Here is a 22,619-nt window from a genome sequence, read left to right on the forward strand (position 1 = left end):
GACACCACCTTCATTTTCTCTAGTAATAACTCTTTCAAATGTTCTCTCTAGAATAATTTTTTTGGTTGGTTTTTTAGAATAAATTTTTAACAATATTTTTGTGGTAGTGGGGATCGAACCCCGGACCTTGCACATGCTAAGTAAGCCCTGGTATAGTTGTTGAGCAACACACCAAGCCCCAGCACAGATCCCGAATTTGTCCACACTCTATCTCCATTGATGCTAACCTAGGCTAGGCTATCATGCCCTCACCTGGATTACTAAAACGGTCTCTGATTAGTCCTCTTTTTCTCTCTCTTTAAAGGTAACTTTTACTTTCCTGTTGTATTGTTGTCTGGGAGGCTTACCGCCTCTGTCTGCTAACCTACTCTGCTAACCCACGCCTAGTCCTAGAAGCCTCTAGCCTCAGTACCATCTAACCTAGGCCTGGAATACCTCGGCCTCAAAGACTTGCTGCTGAATAAACTCACCCTTTTCTTGTTTTTGAGCTCTGGTTCGTTCTAATTCAACTCAGCTTTCTGGCTCAAACTCCTCTTCTAGCTGGCTTAATCTGGCTTTCCTCTTGGCTTCTGAATTCTGCTTGACCTCAAACTAACTGGTCCCTTCTCATTCTCTGCCTCATTCTGTCTTTACCTGTGTGTAGCTTGCTCTCTCTTCACTCTGTCTCTGCACAACTGTCCCGGTAAAGCTGCCTCCTCCTCCCTCTCTGTGTGGCTCTACTCTCCCTCTCGACTCCACTGCCCTCCATGAACTCTGCTGTATTCCTGGACTGTATTTTCTTTCTCCTGTATGTCTCTCTCTCCCTTAAGTAGCTTCCTTTTCCTCTCTCATCTCTTGAGAATTGGGCATATCCTATTCTGTCAAATCTTTCTCTGGTTCCTTACTTTGTCTGATACTTAGACATAGCTTTCAAACATGGTGCTTCCTTCTACAAACTAACTTCAACTTCATCGTTTGGGATTAAAGGTGAGGTCTAAAGGCCAGTCTGTATTCCAGCCAGAGGGACTAAAGGTGTGTGCTAAGGGCTGAGCCACGCCACAACTAGAAATAGGTTCATAGCCTGTAACAGTGGAGGATGAACCTGTGTGCACGCAGAGGTGAAGCAAGGCCTCTGCTGCCTTCTTCTCTGGATCCCTGCCTTCATGCCATAAGATGGTTCTCACTGACCCAGAAGCTTGTCATTTGGGCTCAGGTTCATATCTTTGCAGAGCAAACATTCTTATCCAGGCTCTACCTCTCAGCTCATCAATTCACTGTAGAAGAGCCACACAGGCCGTCCAGAATAGTATATCAGATCACACAGCTTCCCAACTTAAAAGTCCTCCAGAGGCTTACTGCTGGGCTGAGAATAAAATCTTCCCATCCGCTTTCCTAACCCACAGCTACCTTTCCTGTAATTATCCCAGTTTCATGCTGGGCAAGCCACCCCTGGCCACAGAGGCCACCTTTCAGTTTCTAAATGAAGCAAGCTCTTGATGCCTCTCCCTCTTCCTGATAAGTAGTCCTCCCTCTTCCCGATAAGTAGTCCTCCCTCTTCCGGATAAGTAGTCCTCCCTCTTCCCGATAAGTAGTCCCCCCTCTTCCTGATAAGTTGGACAGCACAGCTTCAAACTCCCTTGCATCTTGATTTTAGTGTGCTTCTCAGAGATTCGGGGATCCAGCCAAACACCTAGGAAGAACCCCCGCCCTGCTCCTCTTCAGTAAGCCAGTGCGGCTTCCATCTGTCCTGTGACAGCTGACTCAGACCGGAATAATTACCTGGTTCTTTCACTTGCCGTCTCCATGAGGACAGGACTACACTGTACCCCAGCTTCTTGCAGAGTGTCTAAAAATGTCTGAATGTATAAACAAGCATCTCAAAGTGCTTTGGAAAAGTTAAATTGTTAACTACCCGTGAGTGAACTACAGAAGTTAACCTCTAATTGTATCAAGGATCGTCCCCTCCATGGCAAACAATGTGAATGAAAAGAAGGAGAACTTGGGATGTCCTGAGTCTTTTCACACGTTCGGTTTTTCTGAGACCATACACTACTAAGAAATCCCAATGTAAACCTCATTCCATGTCATGCAGAAAGTCAGCCAAAAGCCTGGTTAGCAAAATGTCGCACACAGAGAAAAATGGTCAAGCCCACACAGGCACAGCATCCGCATTGTTGCTTTAGGCATCACTGGACTCTCTTTAGGAGAACCCCAGCACTCACCCTCAGAATCGACTGTACTGTCTGCATGGGGTAGGTGACTGTGGTGGCAATCGCTTTGGCTACTGCGCCAATGATGAACACGTCCAGAGAAGAGAGCTGCAGAGCGGAGGAGCAGCCATTTTAGTCAAACAAGGAAACAGGCCTGTCTAGCAGACAATTTTAAAATTAGGGATTACCTTCGTCCGCTTCTTTAAAAGCTGCCGTTTTAAGCCTTCATAGAACATGAATTGGATGGCAGGGTTGAAGACCAACAGCAAGGAGGGAAAGGTGCCATTCCACAGAGCCAAGATCCCTTCATCTCGAATGATCTGGTGGAATGCATCTAAGCAAGAAGTCAGGCTTTTGAAAAGCACCACGACAGTACCCTAACTAGAAAAGACATTTATTCTGTTCAAATGGGTCCAGAGAGAAACTATCCTTTCACTAATGTTTGGGGGCAGATAGATTCCCTATTAGGTACCTTTCTGTCCATCTGTTTTTGTTTTTAAAGATGTCCCTGCTATGTAACCCAGTATGGCCTTGAACACTGGCTCTTCCTGCCTCAGACAACAGGTGTGGGCTGCCAGGCACTGGAGTTAACTAACTTTTAATAACCGTCAGAATGCGATGGCAGCCCCCATCCCATGAACTTCCCTGACGATCGTAGCTTAGTGCGCTGCACTGTCAGCACAGCTGGGAACTGCATATTGTACAGAACTGTAAACTGTAGACTATGTGTTGTTTCACAAGGCCAAGCATAACTCAAGAGAAGATCCTCTCTGGAAACCTATGGCCAAGGACTTACAAGAGAACCACTTCTGCAGCAGAGGAAATGCATGAGAAACGAGAGCCTGGCCATACGGCTTTACTAAGAAGCGGAAGCCAGGCGGTGTGTGGTGGCACACTCTGGCAGTCCAGCACTCTGGAGACTAAGGCAGGTGGGTCAAGACGGCAAAGCCAGCTTTACATTGACGGCTTGCCTTATAAGAGCAGAAGTTTAAGTCATCAGCTACTATCCTGGATCCAAAGGCATCTTCATTAAAAGGTGTAATGTCCTTTAAAAATATGAACTGGGGCCGGTGTACGGTAAGGGTCTACGCCACTAGCACAGGGGAGGCTACAAGGCAGGAGGATCTTAAGTGTGAGGCCAGCCTCGGTTACATAGTGAGTCTGTTTCAAAAACAGTACCAGGCTGGTGTGGTGGGTCACCCCTGTAATTTCAGCACTTTGAGGCCTCAAAGTGTTCAAGGCCAACCTGGCAAACAGCAAAACTCTTGTCTCAAAAAACTAAAGCTTGATCTGGGACATAACTCAGTAGACTGCTTGCCTAGAATACACAAAGCCACGGGTTCAGTCTCTAGCGTAGCCCTGTGATGCACTCCTGAGATCCCCAAGACACAGAGGCAGGAGGATCAAGGACATCTTCAGGTATGAGTATGGCACCAGCCTAGGCTATCAGAGACTGTCTTAAAAACAAAAACAAACCCCAAACCAAAACAACAATAACACAATTTACTTTAGGGGTAGAATGTTTGCCCAGCACACTTGAGGCCCTAGGTTTAATACCTAGCAAAAAATTAAATAAAAACCCACATACTCCCCACCTCCCCTGCTACGCCTTAGGAATAGTCCAGGCCTCTACCCCTAGTCGTAGGCCTGTTGCCAGGCAAGCTGCAGCCGCACCGAAGGTGCCCTCTAGTGCTGTGCCATTGTTAGGGGAACTTTCAGGGCTGAGACTCAGCCTCGGGCAGCCCAGATGAGTTCCTATCAACCACAGATACACAGGCAAACAGTGGTTTCCTGGCATTTGAGCTGTCTGCTAGGCAGCTTTTCGGTGGGCGTAGAGTCCAGACAGAAGGGACACATGTCGGAGACACCTACCGATGATGCCTTTGTAGTTAGTTGGTATGATGTCTTCGTTCCGAAACTTTGCCCCCTGCAGCTTCAGCCTGGTGTTCACCACCCAGAGCGGAGTGGTTAGCAACACATTCACCACGCCTTAAGAAAGAAAGAGACGCCTGAGAGCACAGCACTGCCTCCTAACTATGGTCTTCAGTCACACCAATACGCCTTTACAGTCTGCCGCTGACCTCGGGTGAGGTTTATCTTTGCTGGGGCACGACATGCGCTGCTGTCATTAGAAGCCTGGCTGACAGCAGTGCCTCCTCAGACAGAGTGGAGCACTTACTTCCTCGCTCGGTGAAGGCAATCATTTGTGGATTAAAAAAAAAAAAAAAAAAAAAAAAAAAGGACTCAAAATGGTGATTTGGGAATGGGGATTTAACTCAGGGATAGATCGATTGTCTAATACATGCAAGGCCTGGTTTAATGACCAGCAGTGCAAAACAAAACAAGGTGGCAGTTTGGTATAGTTTTAAACACAACTGTTATATAACAGCTTCAGAGAGGGAGAATTCTGTTAACACCATGCTAAGTCCATGTCAGAGTCAGAGAAAACAACAGCCCACTCTCATGTAAGTAGCACAGGGTTTTAAACAAGTATGATCTGGTACTATGGGTGACAGGTGGGAGGACAGACTGACATTTCCAAGTGCTTTGACTGGGACCAAAAGCTCACAGAAGAGCTCATCACTCAGAGCATTAGGACAGCTAGCAGCAGGCAATGGTTACAAAGTGTCACAAAATAGCAGGGGAGCTCCAGGAGCACTGTGACCCTTACAACATGAACATCTACCTTGGCCCCACGGGGCTGCCTCAGAGCAGCACAGTGAGCCAGGTGCTTCTCTGAAAACACATGGTCCCAATTTAACAGTCTTGAGAAACTAAAACGTCTCACGGTCCTGAAATGATTAAAGAAAATATCACATAGGATTGCAACAAAATGCCTGACAAACGGTGTCCACTTCATAACTACGGGTCAACCAGGGGACGGGCAGTAATGGAACTGTCGGGAGCCAGCTGAGCCCCGAGGAACAAACAGGAGCAGTCCTAAAGGAAAAAGGAAACCCTCCAACCCCACTCCGTTAAAAGTCCTTTAAACACAGCACAGAGGCAAAACCATGTTTTCATGTAAGGAATCTCAAAACACCCTACAGAGAAAACAGTTTAATCAAGGATAGACTTTGTGAAGGCCGCTAGAAACTCAAATCATAAAGTTCCCAGAGCAAGATGTTTTTCTGCTTATTTTCCAGGAGCACTGTACCAGCCCATTTCCCAAATAGAAGTCAGCACCAAGTAATCGTATGAGTAGCATTTCTACAGAGTCACATAATACCAAGAAGCTATCTGCAGCTCTGACCCTATTCATACACTGTCTCAAGGCACTGGCCACAGTCTGAAAACCCTGTGCCTGCCACAGGAGATCCTTGCTCGACTCTTTCCAAAGGCACCAGTGCCCCACAGCCTATCTGCCCAGAGTTCAGAATGGATGCCTACTTGATGTGAGGTCCACTTCACTTCAGAGACAAATCAGTATCTGGGAAAAACAGGCCAGAAAATGCAGTGTCTGTGGCTTCTCCTCCGCCCCCCTCCCCTACCTCAGAGAAAGAGAGCACAGGAGAGCTTGGAGCCCACGGATGCCACAGAACAGCAGTGTGTGTACCTTCCCAAACAAGTGAAGGGCACTGCCCATTAGGCAGATTCGTTAGAAACCAAAGCGTCCTTCAGGCTCTATTCAAGAAGTAGGTGTACACAAAACACTTACAGAGCCACAGAGCCAAGACTGAGACTAGCCGTTACAAGGCTCTGCTTCCATGTTCCCATTATTAGTACGGCAGGAAGACTGAAAGGCTCTAAGGACAGCCTCAAGTACCAAGTGTGCCACAATACCGAAATGAAGGGCTCGAAGGTCCCTGCAAAGCTTAGCATCTGGAGGACAAAGTACTGCCTCCATCCTGAGTCAGAACGGAGGGAGAGGCGCCTTTTTACCGTGATAATTTTATGAATTCTGGGGTGGAATATGCTCAAAAATACTTGACAATGCTCTTCAAAAACTTCACAAAAACTGCAACTTACATAATCAAGCAAATGGCAGCCTTCCAGAGCTACTCATGACTAACGTCAGTTCCTAAGAGCACGCCAGGCGGGCAGACCCTCAAGGGTGCACTCCTGTCGGCTCAGCTAAGACCTGAGTTCTCATTAATACTCTCCTTACCTAAGAGCAGGGGGTGACTCTTCTTTTGAGTATCATGAATCTACCTTTTCTTTTCCTTGTCAATAACAAATCACTTATGAGAAAGCAGAACCAAAATCAAGAGCTGTGAAACGCTAACTAAACACACAAAAACCATTCAGCCATCCAGGCGAAGGGGCAGGAAGCCCACAGCACCCTCCCACCCAGGCGAAGGGGCCACAGCATCCCTGACTCAGCAGTAGCACAGTAATTTTCAAATGTGGGCTCTTGGAGTCTGGGAGAGGCTTCACTCCGGTGTTCCCTTATTTGCCTAAAGATGACATCCTTGAGTGTCACAGGAGAGAAAGAGTGGGTTATGTCACTACCCCTGGCTAGCCTGTCACAAACTGTAATCTGTCTCCCTGACAACTCACTTCCAGGGAGAATCACACAAACCGCTCTGGTCTCTAAAAGCCATTTTCTACCACTCAAAAACGACTCTTGGACAAAGAAGTGTGCATAGGTTATTGTGTGGCCATGGACCGAGGTTGCTTCTGGGCAGTTTAAGTCCATCTGTTCTACTGCACATCTGTGCGTCCCTCTCCAGAGAGGAAGGAAGTATTTGTGACTTTCATTTGCCACTTTGTATATCATTCTAGCATTTTTTGGGGGTGGGGATTGCTGTCGTGTGTATCTTTTCCCTTGTTAACCTGCCCGGTGCCCACTCAGTTCAGAAACCTTTCCAGGGTAAAGAAGCAGCTGCTGTTCGGCCTCACAGCAGGCATAACTGGGACACGGCAGTTTACGTCTGAAATCTTGAAAATAAACAGCTTTGTTCAAGGGAGAAGATGAAAATGTGTCTCAGACACACAGCTGAAAAGAGTATGTGATGGCAGCTGAGGCAGGAGAATGTCCAGGGCTGGGGAGATGGAGTTCAGATCCTCAGCACCCCAAAAAACAGCTAGACATGAATGGCTGTACATGCCGTGTGTGTGTGTGTGTGTGTGTGTGTGTCTAGTCTATCCAGAAATGTGTGGGCTCCAGGCTCAGTGAAAGAACCCCATTTCAAGGGAACATAGCAGAGAGCTATAGAAGGTGACATTCAATGTGTTCTGGCCTCTACAAACATGAATGAACTCGGGGGTGCACGTGCATGCATACACACACACACACACACACACACACACACACACCACACACTACTTAAGTAAGTAAATTTTAAAAAGAGAAAGAAAATGGCAAATCAAGGTTGGGAGGCTGAAGCAGGAGGATCATGAGTCTTATAGTGACTCATCTCAAAAATCGATTCTTGCCCCCTCAAGACAAAATGAAATAAGACAAAAATGGTAGATGAAAGCCTCAAGTCTAAGCCGTTGTCTCCCTAGAGACAGTGCAGCAAGAGCAAACCCGGCTGGCCAGATTAAGGCAGAGGCAGGAAGTACGTTGTCAGCTCTCAAAGCAGTGGCAACTGGCATTCAAAACTGCTGCTCCAAATTCCAGTTCAGAAGCAGGGCACACACTGTCTGTGAGGCTCTGGTCCCGCATTCTCCCAGCTATGTCTACTGGAGCTCTCTGCAGAAATAAACTTCTAAGTCTCAAGCAGACTCTGAGTAACAGCAAAGCCTGAGGTTCTCAGAAACCAAGGGTCGCAAACCCTTGGGTCCAAATGACCCCTTTGCAGGCCTCTCTCTAAGCGTTGCTGAAAACCACTGGAAAACCCAGATATTTACACTACAATTCAGGATTCCTAACAGTAGTAAAATACAGTTATGAAGTATCAGTGAAAATAATTGTATGGTGGGGGCCCACAACACGAGAACTGTGTTAAAGAGTCGTAGCGTTAGGAAGGCTGAGGACCTGGAAAGCTGGGCCATGCTCTCCTCAGAGAAAAGGAACTTGTTTCTCCGGAGCTAACACAGTGACAGGGCTCAGAGAAAAGACAGTTCTCATTACTGCAAGAATGGGTATGGATTAAGATACAAAAATGTGTCATGGGGAGAAGTTTAAAATCATAAGTCATTCCCGAGGGCTTCTGAATGATCAGAAAGAAGGTGTTCTAACAGAGAGCCTCAGGATCGCAATTGTGTAGTAAGTCTCCGATTTCGGGTTTCTGGGGTACAAGTATGCTGGCACTTTAAGGTGCTTCTTTGTTGTGTGCTACTGTGAGGGATGCTGCAGGGGACAACTGTCTTCCGGCCACAGTGTGGTCACCACTATTTCCATTTCTCCTAGGTTTATTTATTCATGTATATACTTGTGTGACCCTAGGCAGAGCATGTAAGGACAGGAGCCAATGGAGGCCAGAAGAGAGCCTGATGCCCTGGAATTGGAGTTACAGACACTTGTGAGCCTGAGTAATCTTGTGGGTGCTGGGAACTGAACCTGGGTCCTCGGCGAGAACAGCAAGTGCTCTTGATCACTGAGGCATCCCTCCAGCTTTGGTCCTCACCATCTTAACATTCACTCACAGAAGATGGGATAGACCATGGGACCCTCGTCTTAGACTGCAGCCCATCCCTCCACGACCCCTCCCTCAGCTGTATGCAACCTGCCCAAGCTGCACTGCGCGGTCTTAAGAAATGCTAAAATATACAGGAAACCAAGTTTGACTAGAGGAGTTACTTGTTTACGCAGCTTTTGGGAAGTGGTCCGGGAAGTGGTCGTCCTGCTGGCGGGAGACTTCCTGGTGATGTATCTGTCGTGCAGTCACCACAGTCTTATGACAGACAGCTTGGTATGCTCCTCTAAGGAAGGCCAATAGACTCATCTGTCCACCAGGCTGCACTTGGGAGCCCTCGCTGATCTGAGCAGACATCTGAGTGCATCTCCTCAGGGAAAGTCCTGCAACACTTGGTGCTCAGACAGGGACCGTAAGGCCAAAGGAGAGCTTGGGAGGATGCACTGCTCCTGCAGTGGGGGAAAGCTCCTCTGCTATGGAGCATCTTGGGCTGAAGAGGGAGAGGATTCCTACACTGCCCATACCCTGTGGTAGGGAACAGCATGCCTTCTTGCTAGAGTTAGTTACCTTGTTCTTGCCTCGCAACCAAGGCTGCTCTGTCTGAAGGTGGTGTCTGTGGGGTAACCCCAGAGGGCCTGTCTTCCTCTGTGTGGTAGAGTACCACACTTCTTATCACATGAGTGTTGGGACATCTCCAAAATGGCTGACAGATAGAGAATGATGGGGATCCCTGAACTGTGCAGGCAGGGGATGGAACTGTAAGCAGGCCGTGGCAGCAGTGGGGAGGAGCTTTGCTGTGAGTGACAGACAGCAGTAAGGCTCAGCTGTCTGCATACAAAAGCATTACCGTGAGAAAGGGATGTGCAGTAGCCTCTGAGCTGGCAGGAAAAGAGGGAGAAAAGGATGTGGTAGAGGGCTTGGCTACCGGGAGAGATGAGGGAAAGACAGGACAAATTAGACCTGCGCTTGTTGTGGCCTGGATGAATGTCTTCATCAGTTCATGTATCTGCACTCGTGGTCTTTAGTTGGTCACACTGTCTGGGGAGGTTACGAGACCACTTTAGGGCATGGAGCCTTGCTGGAGGAGGGTTTATAGCCTTACCCTACTTCCAGCTCATTCTCTACTTCCTGCTCCTAACTGATGTCTTGCCTCCTTCACTCTTCAAGCACGCTCAGCACAGTGGTCAACGGTTTCATGTTAGAACACAAGTGAGAGCCTTGAGCTGCTGTTGAGGGCCCTCCAGTCGCTTCCTACCTCTTGTCCTGTGAAGTGCTACATGACCTGGTCCTCTGTTCTCTGCAGTCACATTGGCCTCTGCTCTGTTCCAGAACACTCCTGCCATGTTTCTGCCTGTCTATATCGCCTCCTTTAAAATGGCCACAATGACCTAGGCGGTGAGGTAAACACCTTTAAAGCAGACGGATCTCTGCAAATTCAAGCCCAGCTGGTCTACAGAGCTAGTTCTAGGACAGCCAACAATACAAAAGGAAACCCTGTCCAGAAACCAAACCAAACAAAAAAGAAACAAAAGGGGAAAAGCCACACTGTCTGAACTGGTCCCTCGGCCGGCCAGCCACACTCTCCACCCTCCTCTGATTAGATCCGCCCTTGGCCCTGATGCTCTAACAGGCTGCACATTACCTTTCTCTTCCCGATTGTCTGTCTTGCCCCACGGGACTATAAGCCTCCTGAGGACCAGGATTCTCATTTTACTCAGGACTGTTGTCCTTGTCACAAGGACCAAGGTCAACAGAAGCAGTGACAGACATGACACCCAGAAGAATGGTTTTAGGGGCTGAGCCCAGTACCAGAAGTTACAAGTGTGAAGGATTCCTACAACTCAAGAACGCAAAGACGGTAGCTTGGTTTTAGAAAGAAAGAAAGAAAGAAAGAAAGAAAGAAAGAAAGAAAGAAAGAAAGAAAGGAAGGAAGGAAGGAAGGAAGGAAGGAAGGAAGGAAGGAAGAAAAAAGGCCAAGAACTTGAAAGGGCACTCTTGTAGAGATAATATACAAACATGCAATGGATACACAGAGAACACCCGACAAAGCAAACACACACTGGTTAGGGTGACGGTCAGCACAAGAAAGTGGTGAGGAGAGAAGAGTGTGAGAAGCCTACATACGATCACTGGACCATAACGGTACACCTGGCATGGACGCTGCCCCAAAGCAGACAGAGGACTGCAGCTGTGATGACACTGAACTCACCCAGCCAGTCACTCTGCCCTCCATGCAGCACTGACTCAGCCTTCACTGTGAACGCAGGCATAGAACAAGTCTCCTCGTCGTGCATCTAGACACCACTGCCTATCCAGCACCACCCACAAGGCACACGCCAGTGATTACGTGTTCCTTCAAGTAAAATGGGTATCACCCTATAAAGTAGCAAAGTAGGTCAGGACCTCACGGTCACATACCAGAAGAAGCAGGACCTAGAACATACCAGACCAAGGAAGAATGAAACGCCCTTACCTGAGCCTCATGAAGGAGACGTTGACACTACACCGTTGACAGTCCCCACAAACCGATCATCTGACCATCGGGCGTGTGCCATGGGACTAGAGTAGGCAGCAGAGACGTTCTAGGCACTTTAGGGGCTTCAGCCCTGCTCTGTGCCACTGCTGACACAGCCTACTCCCATGGCCATCTGATAGTCTACTAGTGTGTCACCGGGGCCTGCCTCTCACTTCTACAGCCTCCACAGGCCAGCCCTCTCATCAGCACCCTCACTCTCCTCAGGCTCAGGTCAAGCCTGTGAGGTCTGCAGTCTGGCTCTGTGCTAGCAGCATCCCTAGCAGGACACATTGGCTAACACGGCACCCCGGAATCTGTTTACACCCATCCCCCTGCCTCCACCTCTTTAACCCTCTGTCCCCTAGTGCTCACACACATCATTACAGTTGATTACAATGTGAGCTCTAAAGATTATATCAGTGGCTAAGATCACAACAAAAGAACTGCCAGCTACCAAGGGAAATTGGGACACAGCAAATTACAGCCAATGAAACTGACGGAGCTTGTAAATTTATTGTTATTCAAAAATTCTGACATTGTAATAAGACATTAATGTATCCATCATTGCTTCCGACATAACATGCTCATGACAGTTATGCATGATCCTATAGCTCCACTTGGGGACATATATACATAAGTACTTGAGAGGAGGGCATTTTTTTTTGTTGTTGTTGTTGTTCTTTTTTTCGGAGCTGGGGACCGAACCCAGGGCCTTGCGCTTCCTAGGTAAGCGCTCTACCACTGAGCTAAATCCCCAGCCCAGGGCATCTTTTAAGATGCCCTGCCCATGGGAGTAGGTTGTTCATGAAGCACTGTTCACAACAGTAAGTGCTGGATGCCACCCAAGTGTCCATTAGCAGATGAATGGATTCACACAACGTGATGGATTCATACAGCTGAGTATTATCTAGACATACAAAGGGACATGTCTGTCAAATGCTACAATATACTTGAATCTTGGGGATACTACTGAGTGAAATAAGTCCACTACAAAAGACAAATACGATACAATTTCACACACACGCAGTAGCTAATATAGTCAAATCCTTAAAAGCAGAAAGTAGGATGGATGATGGCTACCAAGGGCTAGGGGAGGAGAGACGGGGAATTTACTTAGGGTGTATGAGGTTTGTAAAACGAACACCTCTGGTGTCAGTTTTAAAATGCAAGCACATTTCACGTGACTAGCTTACCTTAAAATGGCTAGCGGCAAATTGTATGCCATGTGTTTTTATTATCACATTAAGAAGACATGTCAGAAGCCTGGTCACATTCTCTGCAGCATCACTGGGTGCTAAAATCATCTCTGAGAGGACACATGAATCACGGATCACCATTAAAATAGACACACATTTTACACACAGAAAGCTTTGTTACCTGCTACAAATCCAATCGCCAGATCTTTTCCTGTGGAAGAACGTTGACCTTTGACCCACACTGCTTTGAGACTATTAAAAGTGTAAAAATAGACAAAATTGGAGCAGCAGAGACTGGAAATAACTGGAAACCATCCTCGATATGGTGCCAGGCTATGGAGAAAAACACAATAAGCAAAGTAAAGATCATGGACAAAAGCCACGGGCAATTGCCAGAGAAGCCTGTCAAGGTGTGAACGTAAACCACTCCCCCACAGGCTCTGACTGCTTGATGGCAACACCTCTACCCGCAACTGTTTTAGAAGACTGTGAAGTCTGTAAGAGGTAGAGCCTTGCAAGAGGGAACAGTCGCTGCGGACAGCGCAGTCCCACTTCCCGTGGAGACAATGTGATCAGGTGGTGTGCCTGACCTACCGTGATGGACTGTGAAGTAAGTCAGACTAAACCTCCCCTCCCTTCTCTTGGTCGTCACAGAACTGAGAGAAGTAAGCAGTAGGGAGCCAGGAAAGCCTGGTCTCTGCTGACGATCTCAAGGTCTGACAAAGAGCAGGACATCGGCAGCACCTTAAATGTTCTCCCTACGGGTGGGTGCTTCGAGCTGCAGGAAGTCCCTAAGCCACACACCAGAAAGCACAATGGATGACAGGAGGCTGGCAGGGGAGCAGATGTTTCATCACACTGTGCGGCCTGACTGAACTCCTGCGTAAGCAGCTCTTCCCCGGCTTCTGGTGAAGTGGACACTACAGGTACTCACCTTAGTCCTTCCTAAGCACTCATTATTCTTATCAACAATACACACGAGCAGTGGTCAAGAGCACCGACTGCTCTCCCAGAGGTCCTGAGTTCAATTCCCAGCAACCACATGGTGGCTCACAATCATCTGTAATGAGATCTGATGCCCTCTTCTGGACTCCAGGCAAACTTAAAACAAGAATTAAAACTCACACCTTTAATCTCGGCACTCAGGAGGCAGAGGAAGGTGGATCCTACGAGATCAAGGTCAACATAGCTTGTTCCAGGCCAGCCAGGCCCTAGAGGGAGACCTTATCTCAAAAAAAAAAAAAAAAAAAAAAGGAGGGAGAATATATTATTTTAAAGTGTCAACGTAACATCATAAAGGTTAAATGCTTTGATGCATGTAACTGATATTTAAATAACTGAAAAAGATCGTGTGATATGCATGTGTGTGTTAAAGACAGAGGCAGAGGGAGGGCAAGTGTGGACATAACTGGAGACATAAAAATGGTGACTAAACAGCTAAAGCGCGCGTGGTTCTCTGTACCAATCTCAGTTTTGAAATTGTTTGCAACTCTGACATTATTTCCAAATACAAATTTAAAGAAATTTAAAAAAGAAGAAAAAGAATGCAATCTGTCTGGATTCAATTGATAGGAACGAGCCGTGTGTGTGTGTGTGTGTGTGTGTGTGTGTGTGTGTGTGTCAGTGTGTGTGTGTGAATGTCAGAGTGTGTGTCAGTGTCAGTGTGTGTGTATGTGTGTGTGTCAGTGTGTGTGTGTGTGTGAATGTCAGTGTGTGAATGTCAGTGTGTGTCAGTGTCAGTGTGTGTCTGTGTGTGTCTGTGTGTGTGTGTCTGTGTGTGTGTCAGTGTGGGTGTGTGTGTGTCAGTGTGGGTGTGTGTGTCAGTGTGGGTGTGTGTGTCAGTGTGGGTGTGTGTGTCAGTGTGGGTGTGTGTGTCAGTGTGGGTGTGTGTGTCTGTGTGTGTGTGTCAGTGTGGGTGTGGGTGTCAGTATCAGTATCAGTATGTCTCAGTGTGTGCGCGTGTATGTTTGTGTGTGTTTTGTGCAATGTGTGCTACTGGCACTGACACCAGGCCCTATAAAGGCTACGCAAACAGGGTCAGTGAGCTCAATCCTCAACTCTGAAAGCGACGACCCTGTTGCTTTATTGTACATTAAATTTGGCTGTGCAGTAGTGCCTTAATCCCAGAACTTAGAAGGCAGAATCTTTCTCAGTTTGAAGCCAGCCTGGTCTACAGAGTGAGTTCTAGGACAGTTAGGAATACACAGAGAAACCCTGTTTCAAAAAACCAAAAAAAAAAAAAAAAAAAAAAAAAAAGTGTCTTAGAAGGCGCCATAAAAAATTAATTAATTAAGTAAATGGTGGCAGCTAGAGAGAGGGCTTAGCAGTTAAGGACTTTTGTTGCTCTTGAAGAAGACCTGGATTTGGTTCCCAGGACCAACATGGTGGTTCACAGCCATATATAAACCAATTCCGGGGACCCAACACCCTCTTACTGCTTCCTTGAGCATCTGACACACACATGATACATTCATGTAAGAAAAGTACAAATACACAGAAATAAATCTAAAAACAAAACAAAACAAAAACCAAATGGTCAACGGATCTGTAAGGAATTAAGAACACATACGCCTCTGCACATCTCAGGACTGCAAGCCTCCAGCAGGGACGTTAAGCCTCGGCACCTGAGCCTCAGTCTAAGACCCTTTGACGGAAATGGGTGAAATGGGTGGTACTCACAGGCCTTCCTCCTTGATTATCTCCAGGAGCACTGCGTGTGTCGTTTTTGACTTTCTTTTTTCATCGACTGTAAGAATGAAGACAAGTACCGTCTGCAGCATCAGCAAGTTTCACTGACGCGTCATCACTTCATCTGCAAACTCTCACCTGTTCTTTGAGATCCCTACTTTGTTTGCCTCAGAACCTCCAGTGTGTGGACCAATGGCTTTACTTCCCCAGAGAACACTCCTTGGATTTCATCTGTTACTCAGAAAGAATTTTAACTTCAACCTTAAAGTGTCACAGTAAAGCAGAAATGCTATCTCTGGGGTTTTACTAAGCTCTTTCTTAAAATATTTATTTTTAATGATATGTTTGTGTGTGTGTTTGTGTGTCAGTGAATGCATGAATGCAGGTTCCCTTGGAGGCCAGAAGAGGGTATAGGATCCCCTGGAACTGGATTACTGAGAGCTGAATTTGGGTCCTCTGGAAGAGCAATATATGTTTGTAGCCATACACCATCTTTCTAGCTCTATATCGTCCATGTATCCTTCCTTCCCCACTTCCCTCCCTTCCTATGTATGTGTGCCTCTGTGACTTTATGTGTGCCACGTGTACGCAGGGAATCCTGGAGGCCAGAGGGTATCAGATCCCCCAGACCTGCAGGTACGGGCAATTGTGACCCTTGTGATGTAGGTGCTAGGAACCAACCCTGGGTTCTCTGGACCCATAATGTTCTGAATCCATGAATGTTCTTTTTTTTTTTCCCTAAAGATATATATATATATATATATATATATACTGTAGCTATCATCATCAGACACACCAGAAGAGGGCATCAGGTCTCATTACAGATGGTTGTGAGCCACCATGTGGTTGCTGGGATTTGAACTCAGGACCTCTGCAAGAGCAGTCAGTGCTCTTAACCGCTGAGCCATCTCTCCGGGCCCATGAATGTTCTTAATGGCTTAGCCAGTTCTCCAGCCTCAGACAGTGATCTTCTTTCTTTTTTTTTTTCTTTTTTCTTTTTTTTTCAGAGCTGGGGACCAAACCCAGGGCCTTGCGCTTGTTAGGCAAGCGCTCTACCACTGAGCTAAATCCCCAACCCCGTGTGATCTTAAAACCAACATGCAGTTCTCATTTTTATTTCCATAAATTATAAAGGAAACTGATTTTTTTCTTTTTAAAAAAAAGATTTATTTTCTATGTATGAATGTTTTGCCTACATGTATACAAGTACCATACATGTGCCTGGTGCCCAGGGGAGTCAGAGAGGGTGTTAGATAACCTGCAGCTGGACTTAGGGATGGTTCAGAACCGCCATCTGGGTGCTGGGAACTGAACCCAGGTCCTCTGTTAGAGCTGCAAACACTCTTAACCTCTGAGCCATCTTTCAGCCTCTACTCTCTTCCTTTTATAAAAGAGGTTAGGAAAACAAAAGCAAAGCCAGGATTAGAGCTCAAATTTCAAGCAGTCTGGCTTTGTGCTGCTTCCTAAGCTCGAATCCCAGAAGAACAGCACCCTCATTCCGTGTGCATAGTCACTGAAAACAATATCCACATTTCGGTTAACTTCAAATTTCCTGCCCTGCTATAAAATTAATCTGAAAACAAAAATGTGGAAATGAACCAGTTTCTCTAGAATTAAAATTGGTACCAGTGTATCTTATGAAATGGCAAGTTAGTCAGTCCCCATTAAAAGCAATCTGGCATTTACTCAAAATCACACATTTACCCCTTGATTTGGAAGAAATCTCACATATGGGAATTTATCCCATAAAGTTTACAGAAACAAAATGGCTTGTGAACAAATCTATTATTACATCGTATTTGCAAGAAAAACAGTAACAGAAAAGTAAAGCAACCCAAGAATTCTTTCACAGTAGGGCAAGGGTAAGCAGGGTATGGTGCATGCACACTGACTACTTGATAACTGGAAGACTGGATAAAGAAAAGCACACAAGGGGCTGGGGATTTAGCTCAGTGGTAGAGCGCTTACCTAGGAATCGCAAGGCCCTGGGTTCGGTCCCCAGCTCCGAAAAAAAGAACCAAAAAAAAAAAAAAAAAAAAGAAAAGAAAAGCACACTGCCAGGCTTGCAATGCAAAGTTTCGGGGTAGGGGAGCTGGAGAGATGGCTCAGCAGTTAAGGGAACCGGCTGCTCTTCCAGAGGAACCGGGTTAAATTCCCAGCACCCACATGGTGACTCACAATCATCTGTAACTCCAGTCCCAGAGAATCTGTTGCCTTTTCTGGTCTCTGTGGGGATGAGGCAGACATGTACTATACAGACACACATTTGGGCAAAACACCCATATATAAATAAAGTCTAAAAAAAGAGTATTTTTAAATGCAAGGTGTAGGGCAGAGCAGACTGTTTTTTAGGTGTGTGTGACAGAAGACATGGAACTTACGTTACTTGCTTGTCACTGCACAAAGTCTAAAAGGCTATCTAGGACACCAGGAAAGGCTGGCTGACAGTCTCATGCTTCCCTCCTATAAACCAGCGGGCTCAGACTCTGCCACACCCATCCCTCTTTTTACTTTGTTCTGCCTCTCTCATTCTCTTCCTTCTTCCCTCTGAAATAAGATCTCAGTACAGCTCCTGTGCTCAAATAGTCCACAGGCCTCAGACTCCCAGTAGCTGGGACTGTAGGTGTGCACACGATGACTGCTCTACACCATTCTGCCATTCTGAAGGATGTCCAAATAGAGAGCTCTTGGGGCTGGAGAGATAGCTCAGCACCCATCATGGGTGGCTCACAATCACTCTAGGGATTCCAAAGCTCCCGGCTTCTGAGGTCACCTGCACTCATGTGCGCATACCCCCAGACAGACACTCTACATACATACACTTAAAAGTCATTCTAAGGGGCTGGGGATTTAGCTCAGTGGTAGAGCGCTTACCTAGGAAGCACAAGGCCCTGGGTTCGGTCCCCAGCTCCGGGGGGGAAAAAAAAAAAAGTCATTCTAAAAACTAAGAGACAAAGAAAGAAAGATCTTTCTAGCAATGTCGATACCAAGAAACTACAGTGTTAAGTATAGTGGGGAGGGGTGAAGGTGGACTGGGGTTTTCCCTGTATAGTTCTCCTTTCTATGTATTTTGCTTTGTGAGTTATATTAATAATTGCCTATCTAAAAATTTTAATCACAACCAATAGGCAAAGTACCTTCGAGTTAGTTTTCAAACTCTCTTTATGCAAGTTGTGGCACTGGTTTATAATTTCAAGATGAATAGAAAGGAGTAATAAAAAAAAAAAAAACAATTATAGCAAGATGCCAAACCATGTAGTCCTGGATGCTTACAAGCTGCTCAGGATGACGTGTCTAGATGAGCAGGGAGGAGGCATTTGTCTCCACTGCTTCCCAGTTTCCATGCTCGTTAGAAAACCTTCCTCCCTTAAAAATGCCCAGTTTAAGCCTTGAAAGTCATCCTGGAGGCAGAGCTCAGGGTGGAGCACTAGCCTAGCACATGTGAAGCCCAGCCCGGCTGCCTACTGTAAAAGCCATGGGGTTTACACAGAATGGCAATGACTTGAGGCTGTACATGAAAGAAGCCCTTTGGTCTCAGAGTAGAAATGGCTAATACTACGGCTCATCCACCGGGACTCTTCTAAGAAACTGCAGGCTGGTAGCCAAAAGGCAGTGGAACAAGTCCTCCTCCTCAGGTTCTGATGTCCCCAAGGCGGGCACCCTCCTGTGAATGACTGGGATGGACAAATCAGGAAGGCTGAGGCTGGCTAGGCTAGCTCCCTGCTGAGTCTATCCTGTATCAGGTCCTCTCTTTGTCATAGCACTGATTCCTTTACCAAAACTGGCAATACCCGTCCTTGGGGTTCACTCTTAAGATATTTGGTTTCCGGGGCTGGGGATTTAGCTCAGTGGTAGAGCGCTTACCTAGGAAGCGCAAGGCCCTGGGTTCGGTCCCCAGCTCCGAAAAAAAGAACCAAAAAAAAAAAAAAAGATATTTGGTTTCCAAGGTCAACCCTGTTTGACTTGTTTGTTGGACATTACACTGCAGTGCCCAGACACCAGTGGTGTAAGTGCAGTCCCAGTTCCACTGCCCACTTACCCATCATGCTGTGCATTGCCCTAATATAGAAATCTATTACACAGAAGTATAGACAGCACATTTCCCACCTGCCTTTCTAATAACTGCTAAAGAAAAAAAATACCCTTTCTCACGTATGGACTTGCTACATGATAAAATCAGTGAGCTGGACTTCAGAAGGGCAGATGTCTTGGGGTACTGGATGAGTAAAAGAGCTGCATGTAATCACTTTCTAGTGTGAGGAAATTCACTCGACTCTGGTTCCCTTGACTTAACCCTAATATAGAAATCTATTACACAGAAGTATAGACAGCACATTTCCCACCTGCCTTTCTAATAACTGCTAAAGAAAAAAAATACCCTTTCTCACGTATGGACTTGCTACATGATAAAATCAGTGAGCTGGACTTCAGAAGGGCAGATGTCTTGGGGTACTGGATGAGTAAAAGAGCTGCATGTAATCACTTTCTAGTGTGAGGAAATTCACTCGACTCTGGTTCCCTTGACTTAACCCTTCAGATCACCCTTTTTCTCTTCTAAGAGCCTGCAGAGCCTTGGTATTGAAGACTGTTTCTTAAGTTATCACTAGTCAGTTTATAATAGGAACTGCTCCCATACACTCGCTATTCCAACCTTTCCGACTACACCTTGGGGATTTTCTACAGGTGACCCTCTTATTTACTTTAACTTGCGCTGCCACAGTTCTCCTTGGAGAACAATATGGCGGTGGGCACTCAGTCCAAGTGGGCTAAGCACTGGCCTAATGCTGTACGAAGCTTGTTCACCCCAGGTTCAGAAAGAGGAGGAGTAGGGATCAAATACTTAAATCAGGTGCATAGTTATGATGCAAGAACTTTAGAGGTGGAGGCAGGAGGATGAGTCATGGTTAGGCTATAGAATGTGTTTGAAGCAAGTTGGGCTATATATAAAACCCTGACACAAAACCAAGCCAGCAAACAGACACAGCAGAGTGTAGAGAGAATGTCCTTATCTTGGTGCGGTGTGTAGGAGAAAATGCTTCCCAGACATCAAAGGATCAATACTCACCCTGAAGCCGAAGTCTAGCAGTATCCAAGGGAAAGAACACTGTCATGGCAGTCACACTTCCCTGCAAAGTTAAAAAGGGCTTTAGCAATTACAGTAATAAACATGGCCACAGCTGGGGAAACGCGTGTAGTTTTTCTTTATATCTACATGGATGTCTGTCTGTGCACTATAGGCCCTCCTGGTGCAATCGGAGACTACAAGATGTCAGATTCCCCCAAACTGGAGTTCAGATGGTTGTGAGCCGCCAAGTGGGTGCTGGGAATCATGCCACCAGGTCATCTACAATAGCAACCAGTGTTCCTAACCACTGATCAGTCTCCCCAGCTGCAGACTGTTTTTTTTTTTTTAAAGGTTTATTTATTTATTTATGTACATGGGTACTCTGTCTGCAGGTCTGTCTGCACACCAGAAGAGGGCATCAGATTCTATTACTATAGATGGTTGTGAGCCACAATGTGTTTGCTGGGAACTGAACTCAGGACCTCTGGAAGAACATCAAGTCCCTTAATCACTGAGCCATCTTTCCAACCCCAGACTGCACTTTTTTTTAAAAGATTTATTTATTTACTTTATGTACAGCATTCTGTCTGCATATGTGACTGCAGGCCAGAAGAGGGCACCAGATCTCATTACAGATGGTTGTGAGCCACCATGTGGTTGCTGGGAATTGAACTCATGACCTCTGGAAGAGCAGTCAGTGCTCTTAACCACTGAGCCATCTCTCCAGCCCCCAGACTGCAATTTTTTTTTTTTTTTGGTTCTTTTTTTTGGAGCTGGGGACCGAACCCAGGGCCTTGTGCTTCCTAGGCAAGCGCTCTACCACTGAGCTAAATCCCCAGCCCCCAGACTGCAATTTTTAAATGATCAAAAACTCATTAGTAATGTTTGGCTGTGGTACTCTGCATCTGCCCACATCAACTGCTAAGAACATGGCCCACAGAATCAACAGACCAGAACTCATGGGAACTTGAGAGATCAGGGAACCTGTAGGGTCTGACCTAGGTCCAGTACATACATGCTATGGCTAAATAGCTTGGTATTCTTGTGGAAATCCTAACAGCGGTAGTGTGGGCTGTCAGTGACTCCCTCACCTACTTGTAGGACCCATTCCCTTCTACTGGGTTGCCTTGTCCAGCCTTGATGTAATGGTATATGTCTGGTCTTACTATAGTTGGTTATGTTGTGCTTGGTTGATGTCCCTGAGAGGCCTGCTCTTTTCTGAGGGTCTGAGGGGAGAGGAGAAGAGGGAAAAAGGGGAAACTGCCATTGGGATGTAATATATGAAAGAAGAAAAATATAGACACACACACACATAATATATATGGCTAACATAATACTATAAATAAAAACTGCATACCACATCTAACATAAATGCTTGAGTCAAAATTTATCAGGTAACATTAAAAAAGAAACCCAATTGATTAGTGCTGTCAGTTCAATTAAATTCTTACCAAATAAACACAGTGCTTCAATCTAGGAATTAGTCACATTTAGAATTCTATTATTAGATACTTGAAGGGAGAGTTGAATTTTCCAAAAGAAATACTTTTTGTTTTTCTGATACTGAAAAAGAAACAAAACTATAGCACATTTGAAGACAACAGATAAATGAAATTGACTTTTTTTCTTCAGGTCAGTTGGTACCATGATGCTTCTGATACTCCTCAAAATCAAAATAGTCAATAATCTAAAAATATAGGCTAACTTGGAAATGGTGGCACACCTCTTTGATCTCAGAATTCAGAAGGCAGAGGCAGGCAGATCTCTATAAATTTGAGGCCAGCTTGGTCTGCATAGCAAGTTCCAGGATAGTCAAGGCTACATGGCAAGACCTTGTCCCAAGAGACCAGTGTGTGTGTGTATGTGTGTGACACACATGTACATATATACAATTACTTCCTAAGGTGCTTTATCAATATAATCACCAAAAACTGAAAGGGCATGCAAGAAATCATTATTATTTGACAGGTGTGTGTGTGCGCGCCTGCGGATGCGTGTGTTCGGAGAGACCGGAAACTGAAGTACTGTTTCTTACTTGTGGATGTCCTAACTCCTATGAAAATGTCACAGTGTGTCGTAGGTAATTAACCAGTTGACCTTAACACGCGAAGATTATTTTGGAGGACTAAGTGAAAATGAAGAATTACAAGACTCCTTAAAAGTAGCAGGGGCGGGCTGGAGGGATGGCTCAGTGGTTAAGAGCACTGACTGCTCTTCCAGAGGTCCTGAGTTCAATTCCCAGCAACCACGTGGTGGCTCACAACCATCTGTAACGGGATCTGATGCCCTCTTCTGGTGTGTCTGAAGACAGCGACAGTGTACTCATATACATAAAATAAATCTTTTTTAAAAAAGTAGCAGGGGCTGGCAAAGTGACTCATTGAGTAAAGGCTCTTAGCATCAAGCTGACAACATCAATTCAATCCTAGAACCCATAAAATGGAA

The 22,619-nt window shown here is 46.0% G+C and overlaps 1 protein-coding gene across 1 annotated transcript in view; it reads right to left on the reverse strand.

Moving 5' to 3' along the window:
- Positions 1 to 22,619, reverse strand: part of Slc25a17 (solute carrier family 25 member 17) — a 42,574-nt gene that overhangs the window by 5,558 nt on the left and 14,397 nt on the right. Inside the window, 6 exon segments of the mRNA NM_001126269.1 lie at positions 2,202 to 2,297; positions 2,378 to 2,523; positions 4,062 to 4,178; positions 12,603 to 12,754; positions 15,101 to 15,167; positions 20,175 to 20,235. Coding sequence (NP_001119741.1) covers positions 2,202 to 2,297; positions 2,378 to 2,523; positions 4,062 to 4,178; positions 12,603 to 12,754; positions 15,101 to 15,167; positions 20,175 to 20,235 — 639 coding nt within the window.

This window comes from Rattus norvegicus, chromosome 7 (assembly GCF_021556685.1).
Source record: "Rattus norvegicus strain SHRSP/BbbUtx chromosome 7, alternate assembly SHRSP_T2T, whole genome shotgun sequence".
Lineage (NCBI taxonomy): Eukaryota > Metazoa > Chordata > Mammalia > Rodentia > Muridae > Rattus > Rattus norvegicus.